At 34.6% G+C, this 22,351-nt stretch overlaps 1 protein-coding gene across 2 annotated transcripts in view; it reads right to left on the bottom strand.

Annotated features, from left to right (window-relative positions):
• The window catches only part of TJP2 (tight junction protein 2), a 113,123-nt gene extending 92,571 nt beyond the window's left edge, over positions 1-20,552 (bottom strand). Inside the window, exon 1 of one of the 2 annotated variants that reach the window (XM_031943540.1) lies at positions 20,437-20,552. Coding sequence is in view for 1 of the 2 variants with exons in the window: in XM_031943528.1 (XP_031799388.1) it covers positions 2,068-2,127 (60 nt within the window). In the remaining variant the exon portion in view is untranslated. Of the gene's footprint in view, positions 1-2,067; positions 2,614-20,436 lie in introns of those variants that run through there. The other variant, XM_031943528.1, reaches the window with a different exon arrangement.
• Between the last annotated feature and the right edge of the window lie 1,799 nt (positions 20,553-22,351).

The following is a 22,351-nucleotide window of genomic DNA, read 5'->3' as shown; positions in this document are numbered from 1 at the left end:
TTTAAATCACACAAAGTGAAAGCAGAACTGGAAAAATAAAATATCCAATGGCTACAACACTGTAAAGAGAAAAAAAAACAAATTGAATGCTCTGTAGTCAGGATGAGTAAGCAAGGTTCTGACACAGTTCAGTAAACATACCTCTCTTTATTGGAAAGATGGGAGATGGCAGAATACATGCATATTTACTTTGTCAAACAGTTGATGTGTTGGTTTTACTGGACACTATTTCTCTCTCTTTTTTTTTTTATTATGAAAGTTAGATTTCTTGGGAAGCTGAGAGAGGCAGATGAGGAAATAAGAATAATAGCAGCTAACATTTATATAGTTACTTGCCAGGCATTTTATAATTATCATCTCATGTGATCCTCACAGCAACCCTGGGAGGTAGATGCTATTATTATCTGCATTTTAGTGATGAGGAGACTGAAGCAGAGATTAAGAGATTTGCCTAAAATGAGGTCAAATTTGAACTCAGGTTTCCCTGACTCCAGAACAAGAGCTCTATTCACTGTGCTACTTCAATGAAATGAAAGCAATGTCAAAAACAAACAAAAAAATTCATAAAAATATAAAAAAGAAATCAGTTCTGACAGGGATTTTACTCATTGAAAAAGGAGGATTAATATCAATGTTTGAGATGGACTTTAAAAGATGAGTACAAATCCAACAGAAATGGGGGAGACTGTACCTTTCAAAGCAAAGGAAGTACCATAATGGAAGACTGGAGGCAATACAGGATATGTTTAAGGACGAAGAGTAGTTCAGTTTGACTGAAGAGTAAAGAGCAATAATGTGAGATAGGGCTGGCAAAGGAGGGTGATACCAGATTGTGGAGCAATTCAAATAATCCATTCAAGAAGGATCTGGTTAAAAAAAAGTGGGAGCTACTATTTTTAAACAAAGGGCTCCCAAAATACAGGTGACCTCATCTACATTAAAGGGAAGAAGAGGAAACTGATATTTAATCTTTAGTCTAAAGGACCACAGAAGGTCTGGGAGCTTAAAAGTAATATGAAAAGTTCTGTGACTAAGAGGAAGATAAATTATCTGGTGGTATGAAGATCAGTAGGATAAGCTGGAAGGGAGAAGTAGAGGTCAGAAAACCTGTTTGCTCAGAATCTATTTCAGTAGTCAGATAGTTTTAGAATTATTTTCCTCTTCATAATCTTTCTGGCTGGATTTTCAGTTTCCCTATCTTACCAACCTCAAATGCACTGGGTTAGTAGCAAAGTCCAACTGTGAGGTGACATGCAAAAAAAGCATTGCAAAAAAGCCACAAACAGCCTAAAGTAACTAAGTTCTGAAATGAAAATAGAAGCAAAGGACTACATATCCCATTACCAAACCCTGAAGCTAACCACTCCCAAATTCCTGAACATTTTAACAAGTTAAAACTATAGTAGGGATCCCATATTGCTCACAACTGAAACTACAAGAAAGAAACAAAGGAGAGAAGAAAGGAAGGATGAAGGAAGGAATAGAAGTGAGAGAAGGGAGGGAGGGAAAAAGAAAGGAAAAAAGGAAGGAAAGAAGAGAGGGAGGGAGGGAAAAAGGAAGGAAGGAAGGGAGGGAAAAAGGAAGGAAGGAAGAGAGGGAGGGAGGGAAAAAGGAAGGAAGGAAGGGAGGGAGGAAGGGAGGGAACTGACAACTGAGGGTACTCTGGAGCAATATTAGCAATATTATGGACCACTATCCCAGAAGGTCATGATTCAAGGTACAGTTTTTCTAAGTCTCTGGGTAGAGTGGACCAAAGCTGAATTTTATTCTGAGCTACAACATTGGAAAATGGGGAAAACCAATTCTTAGGATGAAGGGTCCCAACAGCAGTCCTCAAATTAAGCGTTAATTCTGGGGATGCAGAGCTAGTTTTCCAACATTGAGGAGCTGGGATTTGCTGGAGGTGGTTTTCCATGATCCTTAGCAAACATTCCCAATCTCAGATACCTTTGGAGCGTCTATGTAGAGACCAGAGAACTAAAAGTACTCCTCAACATTCAGCCTGAGCTTCTGGAACAAAGATGCCTAACCCTGGATCCAGTACTCAAGCAAAAATAAGATACTCACAGAGACCCAGGCTGACAGCTCTCGCTTATAGGAAAACAATCGCTCTCCTTCCACCGGCATCTTGAATTCCTGGAGGAAGGAGCGAGATAATCCTCGCAACCCAACTCCTCTCTTAACTGGGTATCTCAGCACTTTATACAAGGCGTCTGATCTTTTAGGATTCCGGATATCATGCACTACCACTACCAAGGGATCCACATGTGGTTTCAAGTGAGCTCTCACCCTCTAAAAAGACCTGAGATTTCCAAGTGCGCGGGGATCCACCTCAGGCCCCTCCTCTCACAAGTGTTAACCCCACTGAACCCACAAGGCAACTAACTCAGAAACATTCCAATAGCAGAGCCCTAATTCCTGGTCAACATTCTACCGTCTGCTAGAAAGGGGAAAAGGGTTGACTAATGAATCACATGTTTCACACGGGTGTGAGTAAAGCAGGAATCTGTTCTCGTCCATTGAGTAATATGTATTTCTCATAAAGAAGGAAGGGCTCGAGGGAGAAAGGTAGTGGGAGAGAAGATAAAATGACTGCCGATTCTTTCCTTTCTCCCCCTTTCGCAATTTTTTTGGTTGGGTCGGGGGAGGGGGGGAAGGGAGGGGAGTGAGTGGAAGGGGGAGGACCTCAGAACTAACACATTTCTTTGGGAAGGGCTAGTGCAAAGTGCAAACCGAGAAGATAACCAGGGAGATTGGCCTGTTCCCAAACTAGGTCATTATTCTGGCTTTAAACTAGAAGGATTAAGTCAAAGTCAAAGACAGAAAAAGCAAGAAAGTAAATTTACAAAGTCTGTTGCAGAAAAAGATACAGCCACCTTCCTCAGGAAGAAAATTAACTGAAAATGGAAAAAAGAAACGAAAATTATTTATTATGTTATCACCATGTCTATTAGATCTTTAAAACACTATGACTAAAAAGATCTTGTCAAAATATTTATCTCCTCAAAGAAATGTCTTATCCTATACTGCTTTTCAAAATTATGTAGTCATAACTGAGATTATATGAAAATAATTAAATGTATATTTAAACTTTGAAGTTCACAAAGCAGAAAGTACCAAAATAGTAGCTATAATTTCTTATGCCCTCATTAGGTTTCACCATAGAGTTTTATCAACTTCCATCCTCTCCCTCCCACCAACACAAATTTCCACAAAAAAGTTTAGAAATGTTATTTGAAAAGCTGTAAGTAGGTTACTGATGACTAACCTAATGCTTTCCACTCAATGGATGATTAAAGTTTGTGGAATGAATAGATGGTTCTTACACTGATTCTGCATTTGATAACATCTTAAACCAATCAAAGTGGTCTTAATCATCATTGTGACATCACTACAATCAGTCTTTTAGAGAATTTGTCAGGCTCTAACAACCAATTAATTATGACTAACCCTTATTCTAGGTGTAACATGTTGAGTTAAAATGTAAGATAACTTTATAAAAAGAAGTGTCTGGCCCATCTTGCCAACTCTCCCTTTACCCAAATTCAGGCCAAAAATTCAGCCTATTCTCTCAAGGAAAAAGTAAAAAGTACAATTTATTTCATTTGACAAGACATAGATGTCAGGCTTCCTTTGAGAAGTTGCTTTGCTTACTGACCAATACAAACTAGTTTGGCAGATTAGAAAGAAAAACAAGTCTGACAAACTCCTCTCCTAAAGTTTCTCTTCTCATATCCCTTTAAGTAACAAGGGATTGTTACACACAAAAAGATTGAAATTTACTATAATAAATGTCTTTTCAAAGTAGCTTGGACTTTCTTAATTCATATACTTTGGTTGTAATTTCTGATGTGCCAAATCACTCTACCAGCCTTTCTAAAATCCTACAAGTAGATATACCATCTTTCTACAAAATCAATCTATCTTTCTCTCTCTCTCTCTAGCATACAGATATTTTGTGTATTAAGTTTTTCATAGAATCACTCTTTCATTATCCTTTATATCACAATATATAGAACATATGATTTAGAACTAGAAAGAATCGTGGTGATTAGATATCTAGCCCACTCCAGTCATTTTACAGATGAGGAAATTGAAACTCTGTGACATGAACTAAGTTGTCTAGCATCAAACAAATAGGAAGTAGGAAAGCCCCAGATTTGAACTCAGATTTTCTGTTTCCAAAACCAATACTTTTTCTACAATATCAGATAGCATTCTCTAAAGGAAACTCCCCAACAATCCTGACTTTTTAAAAGAACTCTTTTTCATTACATTTTGGTCAGGCAACCTAATATTTATGAAATACTACGTACTACATACTGTGCTAAGTGCTAGGGATACAAAGAAAAAGAACAATTTCTGCTCTTAAAGAACTACAATCTAATGGGGGACACAATATGAAAATATCTATATACAAACAAGCTATAGGCATTTCAAGTCAGGATTTATTATTTTTAATGTATTTGTAAGCATTGAATGGAGAGTAAAGGTTTGGAGAATTAGAAATTAAAATTCGTTAATTAATTAGAAGTGAAGCTATTATAGCCAGAAATAATTATGTGATAATATTTTAAGATGGATTGTAGCTGACCTTTATATTTAGTATAAAGATTTACTAGACAAAATAATAAATGTTAACTGGTCTAGCTGGAGGGCAAGAAATTTTCCCTAAGAGAAAAAAAACTGAAGGATTCTCAAGCACTTTAGGAATAAAACTATTAAAAACACAAATCACCTCACCTCTAGGTACCTGTTTTATCCTTCATAAAATGAGATTGGCTTAGTTCAGCTCTAGATAAATTTAGGCATATTATAAAGCAATGTAGTCAACTTCATTTAATCAAGATGGAATAATCACATCTACTATTTTATTTATATTAATGAAAAAAAATCAGACTGAGTAAAGTGGGGTTCTTAACTTTTTGTCATGGATCCCTTTTATCAGTCTCATAAATTTTCCTGACTATAATGGTCTTAAAAGCATAAAATAAATTACATAACTATCATAATGAAATACGAATATCTACCTCTGTGTGTGTGTAAGTGTATCTTTGACACACACACATATATAGTCTTTAAATCTCTAATTCTGCAAGTTTCTATCAGAGGATATGGTCTGACTTTTAAAAATAACTAAAATCATTAGAACCTTGAGCAACAAAGACTAAATCTTTCAGAATAAAACAATTGTGAGGAGATGTTTATTTTTTGTTTGGAAAGTGAGAATTTTAAAAATTAGACTGATATTATTGTAGGGATCTCCTTAAAGGGAGAAGAGAAGGAAAGAGAGAGACAGACACAGAGAGACAGAGACAGAGAGTATCAGAGACAGAGATAGAGAGAGTATGGGAGGCAGAGAGTATGAGAGACAGGAAGAGAAAGCATAATTCAGAGCTAATTTTGGGGGACAGCTATATAAAACACAAAAGACCTCCAGGGAAACTAAAACAGTTCCAGAAAAGGAATAACTGCATAAAAAAAATTCTCACATGACCCTGGCCCACAGATAAAATCAGCCAGCCCAGAAAAGATTCTGTTCTGTCATTTTGTTGTTGTTGTTGAGGCAGTTGGAGTCAAGTGACTTGCCTAGGGTCACACAGGTAGGAAGTGTTAAGTGTCTGAGGCCAAATTTGAACTCAGGTCCTCCTGACGTCAGGGGTGATATTCTATCCACTGCACCATTTAGCTGTTCCCATTCTCATTTATTCTTATTAATACAGGCCTGTCTAAAAGAAATTTGGCTAGGCCTAAAAGAAATCAATCTTCCAGTAAATTAGATTCTGAAATATGGCTAAAAATATTAGGAACTTTTAAGTTTAACATGTTAGCCTATGTACCACCACTATGACATTAACATAGGTAAGTCAAAATTAATGTTATGAAGGCTAAGACATTTGGCAGAGCATATTTTTTCAGCCTTCTGAATACCAATGAAGAGACCTAACAATTTGAAATTTTTTATCTCAGACTCAAATAACTGCAAGTCATTAACACTGTCTAGTAAGGAAGTTTCCCACTGTGAAATGAATATATTATTTTTTTTTTTTCCTACCTGAGATGTGCTGTGAAAAGTAAATTATGCTTTTATGCCAGTGACCTCTACCTCAACCACTTTTGGATAAATTTAGGCATATTACAAAGCAATGTGGTCAACTTCAGTTAATCAAAAAAAATTATCACACTTACTATTTCATTTATATTACTGAAAAAAATCAGACTATGTACAGAGCAGTTCTTAATCTTTTTTTTGTGTCATGAATGCCTTTGGCAGTCTCATAAATCCTCCTGAATATAATGGTCTTAAAAGCATAAAATAAATTACATATGATTACAAAGGAAACCATTATAATGAAATAATCCTTGTATATCTATCTATCTAAAGTTCATGGACCTCAAGTTAAAAATTCCTGATGTAGAAAAGATTCCATTGCTTCTAGAATAGCTGTCATAATACAGTTACATAAATATAGTTATTTCTTCCATATGATGACCTACCCTACTGAGGTTTTGATATATTGTAGACTGGCATAAGAAATTAAATGGGAATTTTGCAGATGCCACAGATGTCACAGAAAAAGTTTACAAACTCAGAGATGCATAGTATAATGTCTATCATAAAATATAGTATAGTATTGTACATTATCAATCAAAAAAAAATTAGTACTAAAGAAATTAGTTCTCATTTCAGGAAGAAGTTTGGGATCATTGAAAGAATTGTGTACATTTAACCAAAAGCAACCCAGCATACTCTTTACTCTTTTCTTGTTTAATTCTGGACCTATGTCATTATCTTTTTGCAATGGCTTTTCAAGATATAGGTAATTGACATATCTGTTATATAGGTTGTTTATCCAACTTCATATTCTTGGTTTCTCAAAATTCTTTTGTGTGATTATGGATCTAATTTAGAAGGCTATATAATGTTATATGGCTTGATACAATGAGCACAATGTCATCCACAAATAGGAGCATGTGGAGGATCTTAGTACTTATAGATATACCATCTTTGACCTGGATTATCCCAGCAAATTCTCCATGGCAGTGGTGGATAAGTTTGGTGAACACATATCTCCCTGTTTTATATCTCACTTAATATCATGATCAAAAATAATCTTTATATTAATGTTACTTCTCTCAGGTTCAAAGTCTTAAATCATTTTATACTTCTGATTCACTCATACCATTCACATCCAAAAAATTACATTGTCTTGTCATTACAACCTCTGAAATATTTTTATAGTCTTACTTTCTTTTTAATTCTGCTGTCACTATCTAATTGACCCCCTCCCAACATGAATTAATTAAACATAACATTAACTGTTCTTCCTATTTCCAATCTAATTTAAAAATCTGATTACATATGGACAGCTAGATGGTGCAGTGGATAGAGGACCATCTTTGCAGTCAGGAGGACCTGACTTCAAATCTAACCTCAGATACTTACTAGCTATGTGACCCCTGGGCAAGTCACTTGACCCTGATTGCCTCCCTTCTCTAGCCTCCCAAAAATCTGACCACAAATAATTCCCTTGATTAAAAAAAATCTTCAGTGACTCCCCATTTACTACTAAGTAAAACATAAACTCTTTTAAGATGGGCATTTAAGATGCTTGCATTCTGGTTCTAGTCTAATATGAGCTTTACTTTATGTACTTTTTGCTTGGTTCATCCTATTATCTTTAGGTTCAAATACAAATTCTTCTCTAACATTTTTTAAAGCCCTAAACTACCAGACTCTACCTAGGTTTCCAACCTATAAATTATTTCCTTTCACACAGTCTCTAGTCTAGCTAAATTGTACTTCTTATTGTTCCTCACACACATTTCTCCATGCTTTTATGTAAGCTGTCACTCCTGCCTGGAATCTCATCATTTCTGCCTCTCCCTTTCTATAACAGTTATATCTAAGGACTGCCTTCTACATTAGGCCTTTTCTGATCCCCTTCCCTATATGCCAATGCACCTATATATATTTTATGTACTTATATTTACATATTACCCTGGATAAAATGTAATATTCTTAAGTGTAAGAATTATTTCATATGTTTCTGTATCCTTAACACATAGCAAAATACTGCCTTGAAAAAATATTTCTTTATGATTAATTTGACATAGAAAAATTCTCAATTAATATACTGCGTGTCAATTTTCTTGCTGGAAATATGAAACGATTTTTCAAATTCTTAAGAATGTTTCTATTTAAACAAGAAAAATTGTGATTACTCACTAACACATTAATCTAGGACATTATTTTCCAAGTCATTTTCCTGTCACATTTCATATGCTGCAGTTAAAAGATATGAACGTATGCTATAGTAATTATTCACTATCCTTATTCCTTACTACCGAAGGAATAGGTAACATACTGAATAGAACACTGAACTTGAAAGCAGGAAAACCTTTAAATAATGCCTCAGACATTTACTGTGATCCTGGACAAGTCAATTAGGAGAGGTAGCTTGATATAGTGGATAGACAATCTGCCTCAGAGCCCAGGAATCAGGAAGATTTGAGTTCAAGTATCTTCCTTGGCAATACAGTAGATCTTTGGAAAGTCATGTAACATCTTGGTACTTTGGAAAACTTTATTATAAGTAAGGGATAATTTACCAACATGCATTGGTAGAAGGAGTCTCTTAACATGGGTAACCTGATCACATATCTAGTGCTTATCCCTATCCTATTTTTTCCAATTTTAATATAATTTTTATCCTATTTTTTCATTTTAATATAATTGCAATATTTAAGCATTTTTTTTTTTGTTCAAAAAATGTGCTTAGTTTGGACACTAAGGATATTAACTTGCAACATGGGGTTATAATATAATCAATAGTGAACACATATACATATAGTACATACTATTTATGATTTCATACAACACATATAGATATATGTATATGTAGGCAAAGATGTAGATATAAATGAATTATAAATAGTCCAAGAGTGGGAATTATAAATGCAGTTGCAAATGGAATGAATAGTTTAGTTAATGAGCAACAAGTACCCAAAGTCCCAAAGGAATCACCTGGTCCAACCCTATTCGGAAATACAAATTCCTTCTGTTTTTCCCACTAAATGAATGATTCAGCCTTTTCTTGAATATCTATTAACAACAATCAATATTGTGACAGTTCTAATTGTTTTAAAAAAATTGTTTTGTTATACTGAGTTAAAATTTGATCCCCTGTAACTCCCATTCATTAATGCTAGTGCTCTCTGTGCCACACCTTTCTCTAATTTCATATAGAAAAAATAATCTTCTACTATAAGTTAAACAAAAATTTATAGTATGCTATGCTAAAAACCAGTTAGGCTACAAATCAATCAATGAGTATTGATTTAGATTTTAGTATGAGTAAGGTATTGGTATAAAATGATAAAATGACCCAGTTATTGCCTCCAAAGACCTTACATTCTATAGTAGAGACAACCCGTGCATATTTAAGCTTATACAAAATAAATGCAGGGTAATTCTGGGAGAAGGCACTAGTAGTTGAGGAGGTAAAATAAGAAAAGGCTTCACAGAGGAGATAGGGGTGAAGACTGAACTTTGAAGGAAACCAGGATAAGAAAAGAGTGCATTTCAATCATATGGGACAACCTATATAAAATATGGAAATGGGAGATAAGAGTATCATGTAAGGGGAGCAGCAATAAAGCCAGTGTGGCTGGATTAAAGAATACATGAAAATATCCTTTGCTCTAACAGCACCAGTACTAGGCATGAATATCCAGAGAGATTTTTTTTTTTAAAAGAAAATGACCTATCTGTACAAAAAATATTCATAGTGGCTCTCTTCTCAGGGCAAAAAAATTGGAGATTGAGGGGATGACCATCAATTGGGGAATGGATCAGTAAACTACAATATGTGTTTATGATGGAACATTATTGTTGAATGAGATGAGGTGAGATCTTTCAAGACAGTTGTGAAAATCGAGTAAGGCTTCATCTGTTTCAAAGTTTGAGTAGGCCTGAAGGACTTTAAGCATTAAGTCGAGGGCATACTTAAGTCCCCTTGTTATTCTCCTATGACTTTAGTGTCTTTCTGTTTAAGTCAAATATGGGTAACTATGTACTTATTGGTCAAGTTCAATTTCTTGGGTTGTTCCCGAGGTTAGAATGTAAAATCCTCAGCCAATAAGCATGAGGGTCAGTGGTAAGAGGGGGTATTTGCGTTAGGGATTAAAAGTGTTGACCCTGTCCCCTAGAGTGCTTCCTCCCTTCGATTGCTCAATGGGTGGGACACCCGATTCTCCTGAGAAAGTATAATAAACTTTGCTTTGCTTCTAGAGATCTCTCCAGCTTTTTTTTTTTTTTAATTAAATATTGTCTGAACCACACATTGTTTTATGGGAAATGATGATCAGGATGTTCAAAAAAAAAACAAAAAAAAAAAAACAAAACCCTGAAAAGTCCTCCATGAACTCAAGCAAAGTGAAATGCATTATAGATTTCAAAGTAATAACAATGTTCTGGGATGACTTTATTCTCAGCAGTCCAATGACCAACGACTCCTCAGAAGGACTTATGACGAAAAATTCTATCCATATCCAGAGAAGGAACTGATTGGGTTTAAATATACATTGAAGTATATTTTACTTCACCTCTCTTTTTTAAAATTTTATTTTTCTTAAGGGTTTTTTAAATTATCTTTAGGGTGGGAAATCTGTATTTTCTTTTACAACATGACTTTTATGGAAATGTTCTGCATAACTTTACATGTAATTTTTTAATTGTGAGTGGGGATAAGGAAGAGAACCTAGAATTCCAAAAATTTTAAAAACAAATGTAAAAAAAGTTGTTTTAAATATAACTGGGGGAAAATATTAAATAAATCAAAGAGAGAGAAACACATGAAAGAGGTTAATCAGTTTGAAAAGGCAGTCTGGAGCCAGGTTGTGACTTATTTGAATGATAGATAAACAGAGGAATTTGTATTTGATCTTAGACTTCATACTAGAAAATATTCAAGAATGCAGAATAGGAAATTAACATAGTTTAGCCTACATATTAGGAATTTCATTTAGGTAGCTGTGTGGAGGTGGCCTAGAGAGGTAAGTGACCTAAAACAAAACCAATTCAGGAGCTTCTCTGTATTGGAGGAAAGGAAAGCCTAAGTGAGTGAGTATGAATTTGAAGAAGGTGAATGAGAAATGTTGTAGAGTTAAAAATCAACAAGAAAGGCAATTGTGTGGCAATCAGAGAGGAAGGAGTCAATGATGGTAGATTAATGGGATTTTTGACCAAAACTTGTCTGAAACTCTTCAGAAGGAAAAAAAAATCATTATTTGAAAAACATTATTCATTCATGCAATCATATCACACTTATGTGATGGGAAGATTTGCCAATGAGGGTCCATTTCTTGGAACATGTTCAAATGAGTCCTTCCTGGTGAGTTATATAAAAACAAGTCAAACGTCCCGTTTTCAAACCATCATTTGATGGTGTAGTGAATGCCTGAGGAACTGGTGTGCGGCGATAAGGAATTTTCTGGATCAGAAACAAGTGAGATTTATAATGGAGCCAGAACTAGGTTCTTATTCAAAAAGTTCAAGTCATCCCTCTATGAATTCCACTCTCTTTTTTTCTGGTTTCCCTCTTCCCTGATTCCCTATTTAGACATACACAGATAAATAACACAAGATAAAACAGTAACTGGGATGGTCAGAAGTTAATATATTAATGGTAATAACTAACATTTATATAGCACCTACTATGTGGCAAGGACTGTGTTTAACTACTTGACAATTATTAACTCATTTGATTCTCACAACAAACCTGGGATGCATGTGCTTTTATTTACAGGAGAGGAAACTGAGGCAAGAAACAGTTAATTGACTTGCCTCTGTTCCTACATCTTTTAAGCATCTGAAGTTGATTTCGAACTCAGATTTTCCTGACTCTAGGACCAGTGCTCTGTACATTTCTCCATCTAGCTGCCTCTCAAGTAGCATCCATTTGTGAGACAATTAGCAATATAACTATCAAATCCAACAAGGATTTACAAAGTACCTGCTACATGCCACACACAAGAGATATAAAGATAAAATGGCAAACAGTCCTGTCCTTGAAGAACATATTTAAATAGGATGGCAGTGTTTGATAAATGGTAAACCAGTGATATGGATAAGTGTAATATAATAGAGTCTAGACAATGGAACCCTATCCTCAGAACAAGCATGGTAAACTTGCTTCCAGAAAGATAAGATCACATGTAATAGAAGGGGCCTTGCTCCACAATCCAGTAGATGTGCATGTATTCTCACTTCACCACATGGGGAAAAAAAAAAAAAAAAAAGAGAGAGCTAGAATTGAGAAAACTTATAAAGGACTATCTTTCCTGTCTGGCTGTGTTCAAATGAAGCAAGGACTTGCCTGCAGGCCCTAGGTGAAGAAACAAGCCTCCCCACTAGGAGCACTCAATAGTGGATAGAGCATCATGTGCCCTATGAGGGTATGATCTCATTGTGACTTTTGTCTGTTGTGTCTATTCTTCATGATTTTAGGTAAATCTTTGACTGAACTTAATGCTTAATGCATATCCTTTAAATGTGAATTCACTTTTCTTAGAATTTGAGGCAATAGTTCAAAGGAAATGAGTTCTTCAGTTCTTTCTATATATTTGCAATAAGTATTCTTTTGTAAACCTAATTGAAGGTAGCCAATTGAAGCCTGATGGGATTAAAAAAATACCCTTGACTCCCCAGATGTCCCTAGGTTCTTTTTGAGAACTGTGTAGGTGGACTGGTAGAGTAAGTTCAGTCTCACTTTATATACATTATAGTAGTGCAGCAAAAAGAATAATGACTGCCAACTGGAATGTTAATCAAGATTCAAAACAAGATGATCCAGGTACAAAAGCATTACTGTATGAAATCAAATCAGGACTACAGTAATTAAAATTTTTTGGTAGTGGTGTGTGTGTGTGTGTGTGTGTGTGTGTGTGTGTATTGTGTTTTAATATTATCTGGATATGTTTTTCAGGCACATACTTGCATGAGAAAAGCTTAGGAAGGAAGGGGTGAGTCCCAAAGTAAGAAAAATTGAAGTTGGCTGACTGGCCTCAAAATCCCTTCCCAATCCAAGGACATACTCTATCTGCCCAGGGTGGAACCTCTGCCTAGATGACTGAATCAGTGGCCTCTGTGAATTCCTGAAGCTGATCTTATCCTGGTTTCCTGTTAATCCAATCATTTCTCCCTAACTCCCTTCCACCCTACCCTAGGTATGTATCCTCACTTATAGCAGCCTAAATGATGAAAATGAGGCACAGACTAGGTCCAAAACGAAACTCATCATCTGAATCATCCAGGTACAAAGCTTTAGAGTCACTTGATTTTTCTATCTCCTCCTCTCCTCATGCTCTGCCCCATAATCATTTTCCAAAAATACTATAGAATTTTACCTCTTTAATTCATCCATGTCTTTTTTTTTTTTAATTTGATGCTATATTTTGTTTTTCCATTACCTTCATTTCTGGATATGTACCTTCCCCAGCCAATGAAACAGACCAAAATTTTAAAAAGCTCATTATCAAAAAATAGAGTAAAAAATAGTATGCTTTTGATGCGGGAAAGATTCCAATCTTTGATTCCCAACCCCCCCTAGCTAATGTAAATTACCCTTTGACTCACAAATCCTGGTCCCTTTGAATTCCAATAGAAGGTCTGGACCTGTCCCAGCCCCACCCGGATCTGAGCCAACTTTGGGGCTACACCCCAAAGCCCCTCGAGCTAAGTCTCCGACTTAAAAGGACCACACTGGGAACCCCTCTTTACAGAGATTCCAAACATGGTCGTCATGTGAGGACCCTCTGTCCACTGGACCCTCTGTCCAGTGCCCTCCTTATCTCTACCTTCACCTATCTCCTACTTCTAAACTCAATAATAAACCTCTTTTATTAATCTAGCTCTCTGGGCCAATAAATGCTTTTATTGGGAATCCACCCCGCTTCTAGACCTCATATACCGCCATATCCTTGCGCCGAATCTAAGGGGGTTGCAGGGGAACTCTGTTTGACTCCCTGTACCCCAAACCTGCCACTAGACCTTAACTAAACCCTAATTTCATTTAGGTACCCCAAATGTAGACCTCAACATGTGCTCTACACCTCAACATTTGGTTCCTGACCTCAACACTTTGATCAGCATTCAGATACTATCAGTTCTTTCTCTGGAGGTAGATAGCATTTTTCCTCATCATTTGAAATGGTCTTAGATCATGGTATTGCTGAAAATAACTAAGTCATTCACAATTGATCATCATCAATATTGCTGTTACTGGTGCTACTCATTTCACTTTATTGCAATTGATAACCTAAGCCTAAACAAGTCTCTCTGATTCCCATTTTTTGTCCCCCCCAATATTATTTATTTTTACATATGTGACTTTTACATATAAAAAAGATATATTTTTACATATATAAGGTTTAAACCTCTCAAAACCTGCTCAAAAAACATAGCATCCTCCAGTGTTTAAAGAAGGAAATCTAAATCGTAGAGACTCTCTGATCAGACTTAAATACTGTCTTTCTAGCATTATGGCATGAAGAACAAAATAAAAATTCCACTTTTTAGGTTAATGGTCAAATTTGGTTATCCTAGTAATTAAGTAGTCTTAAGCTTCTTTCTGATGATGCTGATGTTCTGAATTTCATTTATTTTTTTTTTATTTTTTTTATTTTTACTTTAGTGAACCAAGGGAGGATTTTTAATATGTATTTTGGAGATTTTTGATACATACTGACTCTGTAATCATGGGCAATTCAAGTAACTTTTCAATACTCTACTCAGACACCAAATTGAAAGACAGATGACTTTCTTCATTAGTACAAGGAATTTCCTCACTGGAAACTTCCTTCCAAAATTCAAATAGATTTGTGATCTCATCAATTCAGGAGCTCCCTCAATTGTAATCCATTCATGATTGCCCATCTTAAGCAATTCTCCCAACAGTTCACTAAGGCAAGTCCATATAAATGCTGGAGGGTTTCCTTGTTTTTTCCTCAACATTGTAAGGATAACAATGGAATTTTCTGCATGCTTCTTTCCTTCTTGTCTCTTGTTCATATCACATAATCAGTTCATTTTTTCTTCTAAGATTCCAGGGCTTATGTTCTATTGGCAAAGCTTTCAAGAACCTAGCAGAGGTCCTCAAACTTTTTAAATAGGGGGCCAGTTCACTTTCCCTCAGACTATTGGAGGGCTGGACTATAGTAAAAACAAAAACTTCATTTTGTGGGCCTTTAAATAAAGAAACTTCATAGCCCTGGGTGAGGGAGATAAACGTCCTCAGCTGCTGCATCTGGCCTTGGGGCCATAGATTGAGGACCCCGACCTATGGTCTCTCTGCCTGCCATAAATAAGTATTACAGAAATTTAGATAATATTCCTTTTCTTAAGAGGAAGACAATGTAGAATATTGGATAAAGCTCTAGAAATTGAGTTAAGGTGACCTGAATTCAAATCCTTTCATTTTACTTCTTTCAGCCCAAGAATAGCACTCACCTCATAAGGTGGTTGTGTGTATCAAAAAAGAATACATAAAAAGCCTTTAGAAAACCTTAAAGTGCAACATAAATATCTGCCATTATTCATTCTTACTGATAAATTAGCATCTTCCTAGGGCACTGATAAGGTAGAGTGGCCAGAGGAAAACAACTATTGTGGTAGAGGGTCTTTAATCTATAAAATATGATGAAAGATTATAAATATTGGGCATGTTTAGGTTACTGACTCTGTAGCTATCTTCAAGTACTTGAAGAGCTGTCATATGCAAGAAAGATTATACTATTTTCTGTTTGGTCCCAAAGGACAGAACCAGGAGCAATAAATAGAAGTTGCAATTTCAGGAATAACTTCCTAATAATTAGAAGTTGGCCAGAAGTAGAATGGGCTTTCTTGAGACATCATAGAGTTCCCCTCCTTAGAACTCATGAAGCAAAAAGCTAATTCTTTTTATTCATAGGTTGGACTAGGTCCCTTCCAACTCTTAAATTCTGTGAAACCCAATAAAGCTAAATTCAAAAACTCCTAAAACATTTAATGATAAACGAGAACCTTGCAATGCCAAATGAATCTTCCCAAGGTAAACAGATATATCTTTCATTAAGATTATGAGGTTTTTATTTGCTACATAATTTCCTGGATTTCTAGTTTCTCTTAGCACTTACAACCATATTATTCTATTCATTATTACAGAGAAATAATATAAATACAATATAAAATATTCTCTACATGACAGTATACAGAATAATAACATTTTTATTTTCCATTTACTCCTTCTATTAGTCAGTCTCTGCCTTTGCAAGTGGGATACACCTGTTAGCAAACTCAATAAATGCTCAGTTCCTAAAATTTATGGTTTTAGGTTCTGATTTTCGTTTTGGCTTGTTCCAGTACTGACAATTTTACCCACATGGATAATAATTAAGGCAAGGCTACCAAACAACTCATGGGCTAAAATAATACCTAATGAATATACTTTTATTAAAAATAAGGAAGGCAAATAACACTTAAGACTAGTCAGTGAAGGCTGTGGCACAACCTACACTGGTGTGTGTATTTTATCATCAATAAAGCACAATTCTGTAATTAATTTCAAAGTCTTTTATATAACTCACTGATGTACTTTCCAATTTTACATAGTTACTAAGGTAGCTTATTTTTCAGAGTAGAAAATTTAAACAAGGTCATTTCTAGCTTTAACATCATATAAATCAGTGAATGATATCTTACTCAAACAGAAAAGTCAACATTAGAAAGAGACTAGAACCCTGATGGCTTATTAAGCCTTTCCCTTTAAGGTCAACTTCATTCTTCTATGTATGTATCTGCTACGTTACTAATTTTCTACCTGTTGCCTCCTTTATTTAAACTCAATGAGATGGTACTGATACCTAAACCAGGTAGGCTGAAAACAGAGAAAGAAAATTATAGACCAATCTCCCTAATGAATATTGATGCTAAAATCTTAAATAAGATATTAGCAAAAAGACTACAGAAAATCATCTCCAAGATAATACACTATGATCAAGTAGGATTTATACCAGGAATGCAGGGCTGGTTCAATTATTAGGAAAACTATCAATATAATTGGCCATGTTAATAACAAATTAACAAAAACCATATGATCATTCTCAATAGATGCAGAAAAAGCATTTGATAAATCCAACATCCATTCCTATTAAAAACACTTAAGAGTATAGGAATAAATGGACTTTCCTTAAAATAATCAGAGCATCTATTTAAAACCATCAGTAAGCATCATATGTAAGGAGACAAACCAACCATTCCCAATAAGATCTGGAGAAACAAGGTTGCCCACTATACATTACTATTTATATTGTATTAGAAACTTAGCTATAGCAATAAGAGCTGAAAAGAGATTAAAGGAATAAGAATAGGCAATGAGGAGGCCAAATTATCACTCTTTGCCGATGACATGATGGTATACTTTAGAGAACCCAGAGATTCTGCTAAAAGTTATTAGAAGTAATCCACAACTTTAGAAAGTTGCTGGTTATAAAATAAACCCACATAAGTCATCAGCATTCTTATATATCACTAACAAAATCCAACAGTCAGAGTTACAAAGAGAAATTCCATTTAAAGTAACTACTGATAATATAAAATATTTAGGAATCTATCTGCCAAGGAAAATCAGAAACTTTATGAGCAAAATTACAGACCATTTTCACACAAATTAAGTCTGATCTAACCAATTGGAAAAATATTAAATGCTCTTGGATAGGTGACAAATATAATAAAGATGACAATATTACTAAACTAATCTATTTATTTAGCGCTATACCAATCAGACTCCCAAAAAACTATTTTAATGACCTAGAAAAAATAACAACAAAGTTCATATGGAAAAACAAAAGGTCAAAAATTTCAAGGGAATTAATGAAAAAAAAAAATCAAATGATGTGGCTTAGCTGTACCAGATCTAAAAATTATATTATAGAGCAGCAGTTACCAAAACTATTTGTATTGGCTAAGGAATAGATTAGTTGATCAGTGGAATAGATTAGGTTCAAGGGATAAAACAGTCAACAAATATAGCAATCTAGTCTTTGAAAACCCAAAGATCCCAGCTTTTGGGATAAGAACTTACTGTTTGATAAAAATTGCTGGGAAAATTGGAAACTAATATGGCAGAAACTAGGCATTGATCCATTACTTAACGCCGACACCAAGATAAGGTCAAAATGGGTTCATGACCTAGGCATAATGAATGAAATTATTAATAAATTAGAGGAACATAGGATAGTTTACCTCTCAGACCTGTGGAAGGGAAGGTCTTATGACCAAAGCAGAACTAGAGATCATTACTGATCACAAAATAGAAAATTTCGATTATACCAAACTGAAAAGTTTTGTACAAACAAAACTAATCAGACAAGATTAGAAGGGAAGCAATAAACTGGGAAACTATTTTTACAGTCAAAGGTTCTGATAAAGGCCTCATTTCCAAAATATTAGAGAATTAACCTAATTTATAAAAATCAAGCCATTCTCCAATTGAAAATGGTCAAAGGATATGAACAGACAATTCTCAGATGAAGAAATTGAAACTATTTCTAGTCATATGAAAAGATGCTCCAAGTCATTATTAATCAGAGAAATGCAAATTAAGACAACTCTAGATACCACTACACACCTGTCGATTGGCTAAGATGACAGGAAAAAATAATGATGATTGTTGGGGGATGTGGGAAAACTGGGACATTGATTCATTGTTGGTGGAGTTGTGAACGTTCAACCATTTTAAATTAGTTTGGAACTATGCTCAAAAAGTTATCAAACTGTCATACCCTTTGATCCAGCAGTGTTACTACTGGGCTTATATCCAAGGAATTATAAAGAAGGGAAAGGGACCTGTATGTGCACGAATGTTTGTGGCAGCCCTTTTGTAGTGGCTAGAAACTGGAAACTGAATGGATGTCCATCAGTTGGAGAATGGCTGAATAAATTGTGGTATATGAAAATTATGGAATATTACTGTTCTGTAAGAAATACCAACAGGATGATTTCAGAAAGGCCTGGAGAGACCTTAACAACTGATGCTGAGTGAAATGAGCAGGACCAGGAGATCATTATATACTTCAACAACAATACTAGATGATGACCAGTTCTGATGGATCAGGCCATCCTCAACAACGAGATCAACCAAATCATTTCTAATGGAGCAGTAATGAACTGAACTAGCTATACCCAGAAAAAGAACTCTGGGAGATGACTAAAAACCATTACATTGAATTCCAATCCCTATATTTATGCACACATGCATTTTTGATTTCTTCACAAGCTAATTGTACAATAATTCAGTCCTGATTCTTTTTGTACAACAAAATAATTTTTAGTCATGTATACTTATTGTGTATCTAAGTTATATTTTAATATATTTAACATCTACTGGTCATCCTGCCATTTAGGGAGGGGTGGGGGGTAAGAGGTGAAAAATTGGAAGAAGAGGTTTGGCAATTGTTAATGCTGTAAAGTTACCCATGTATATATCCTGTAAATAAAAGGCTATTAAAAAAAATAAATAAATAAAATAATAATAAAAATAAAAAATAAAAAAAAAATAAATAAATAAACTCAATGAGAGCAGGGACTGTTTTTCTATTTTTCATGCTTAAAACAATGCCTGGCATATTAGTAAATATGTAAATAATGCTTGGTGATTAGCTGATTAATTTCTAAACTTTCACTTTTCCCACTAATCATACTTTCCTATGCATGGTGACTTCTAATTTGACTTTAGTCAAGGTCTGTATAACTCAGCCTACCAAAAATGGTAGCCAAAACTATATATGGATAGGTACTTTGGTTCTACATTGTTTGGGGTTAAATGTTGTTAGAAGCATAGAAGAGCACTAAAAATCAGTAAGAATTTAGAAAGTGACAACCACAGAACACTTAATACCTGATTGTTTAACTATGAAAAACTATTCTTCTGTCATTTCAGACCTTGTCTGAAGGCAGAAACTTTCTTTTAATGAATGAGATCTTATCAATTAAAATTTTACTGCACTTTGCTCAACTATTTTCTCTCCAAAATTAAAAGGGTATTAGAAATTTACCATAATGTAGACAATTTACAATTTGTTTTTCTTAATGATGGATAGCAAATGAATTAAGCTTAGATGGTATATTTGAAGAAATGAAGCTGAGTAATTATAATGATCAATTGTGGCTCTAATAAGAAATGAGAAATCATCACCCATCATAAAGGGATATGAGGCTAAAAGCGTGCAATGTTTGTAAACACTGTCTACTCTGATTGTCAATTGGTTTTGCTTAATCATTTCTCATTTGTCTTATTTGGCTAAGGTTAGGGAGGAAAGGAGTATGTGGAAAGGATCTGTGATGTCAAAACAGAAGATTTCAATAACACTTTTAAAAAGACACAAGTTAACAAGTACCTGGCTAGGCAATCTGTCAGTTGGCACAAGTCTATGATGTCTTGTAGAGTATATGTGCCTAGAGGTATAACTGGGTTGCCAGTCCCACTCACAAGGAGATGACAGCAAAGTTGTATTCTTCTCCCTGAAAAAAACACATCAAATTTGGCCAATTACATGATGAAAGAAAAGCTATTTATATAGAAATCTTGGAAGTTTATGAGGAAAATGAATTTAATATTAATGTTAAATTAATATTAAATGATAAATTCCCACTATAGTATTTTTATTAGCTGTGTGGTCCTGGGAAAGTTATTTAACTCCTCTGTCCATTAGTTTCTTCTATAAAGTGAAAGGGTTAGATCTGAGCCTCCAAGATTCTTTCCAGCTCTGAATTTTTGATATGACTGACTATGAGATGGAATAATGGGTTGTATTTTAGGAAGCAAATGTATTTCATCTTAGAAAAAAGGAAAAAAATTTGAAGAAACATGTAGCTACAATCAACAGGGAATTCCTAAAAAATAAACTGTCGATACAAAGTTAGCAGACAAGTTAGCAACCAGAACGAGAAATGAAAAACAAAGAAAACCATTATTTAAAGTGATTTATCCTCTTAGGGTAAATTTGTGTTTAAATTTACTAGTTTACGTCTAATATAATTTATCAGAACATAATCATTGTGGTTTTCTCCCTCCCCAAAACATTAACAGATGCAACATAAGGTACCCAAATCCTGTTTTTAAAAAAATAATTAATTCTGTATGTATTTCAAAAACCACAAATGGTAAGCTTATTTCTGGATGGAGACGGGATCATTTTAACCTTTTGCTATGCCAAATAAAAACTATATATAGGATGAAAAATTGTGTTATTTCTAGTTAGTATTAGACACTCTTTTTGAGTTACTGGAGAAAGAAATTCTGTTATATTTATGTCACTATTCCCTGAACAATGGAATGTTAAAAATGTGTTTTCCTGTTTCAGGAAGCATCAGGAAATTTAGGCATAGACTAAAACAAAACCATCTGGACAAGCACAAAGAGGTCAACAGGATTAACAATTCAACACAAATAATTTTTATTATTCCTTTCAAAAAGAAATGTTTAACAAAATTATATGAATATGATTAAACTTTTGATCTTGACATGAAAATGTATTTATTCAAAATAGAATGTTTTTCTTTAAAATTATTCTTCTTCCGGAACAGAAGTGAGTGCAAGGGATAATGTTGTGAAAAATTACCCAGGCATGGGTTCTGTCAATAAAAAGTTATAATTATAAAAAAAAAATTATTATTGTTCTTCAAATTAAATCAGTCGAGCATTTCATCCGTCTTGGATCTAGTTTTAGTCCTGAATAAAGTTTCAGTTTTCAACATTTCTTTCACTACTGCTTTACTTGCTCCAAAAAAGGGAAAGAACTTAAGAAGATAGTAGAGGTCAAGAATTTAAAAAATAAAACATTTTTGCCTGAAGGCCTCTAGAGAGCAGATAATTCTTTAGAAAATAAGTCATTTCCTTCAACTACAAAAGTATGGATTAACTTGTGAGGAAGAAGAGAGCTGGTCATTTAAAAAAGTAATATGTAGCTGAGAAAATATGGCAGTAAGATATCAAGGGTTGAAAAATTAACAAAAGCTTGTAGAGAGATTAGTTTTTTCATTTTTCTCACTGGTGCCATTGTGTGGTTCAGACAGCATTTAATAAAAAAGACTGGAGAAATATCTAGAAGCAGAGCAAAGTTTATTATACGATCTCCAGAGAATTGGGCGTCCCAACCGTGGAGCAGACAATCGAAGGGAGGAAGCACCGCAGGAGGCAGGGTCAACGTTTTTAATTCCTAACGCGAATGCCCCCCCCCTCCCACCACTGACCCTCATCCTTATTGGCTGAGGATCTTACATTCTAAACTTGGGAACTACCCAAGAAATTGA

The sequence above is a fragment of the Sarcophilus harrisii genome, chromosome 1 (assembly GCF_902635505.1).
Source record: "Sarcophilus harrisii chromosome 1, mSarHar1.11, whole genome shotgun sequence".
NCBI classification, from domain to species: Eukaryota; Metazoa; Chordata; class Mammalia; order Dasyuromorphia; family Dasyuridae; genus Sarcophilus; species Sarcophilus harrisii.
This window is presented reverse-complemented; position numbering and strand designations above follow the sequence as displayed.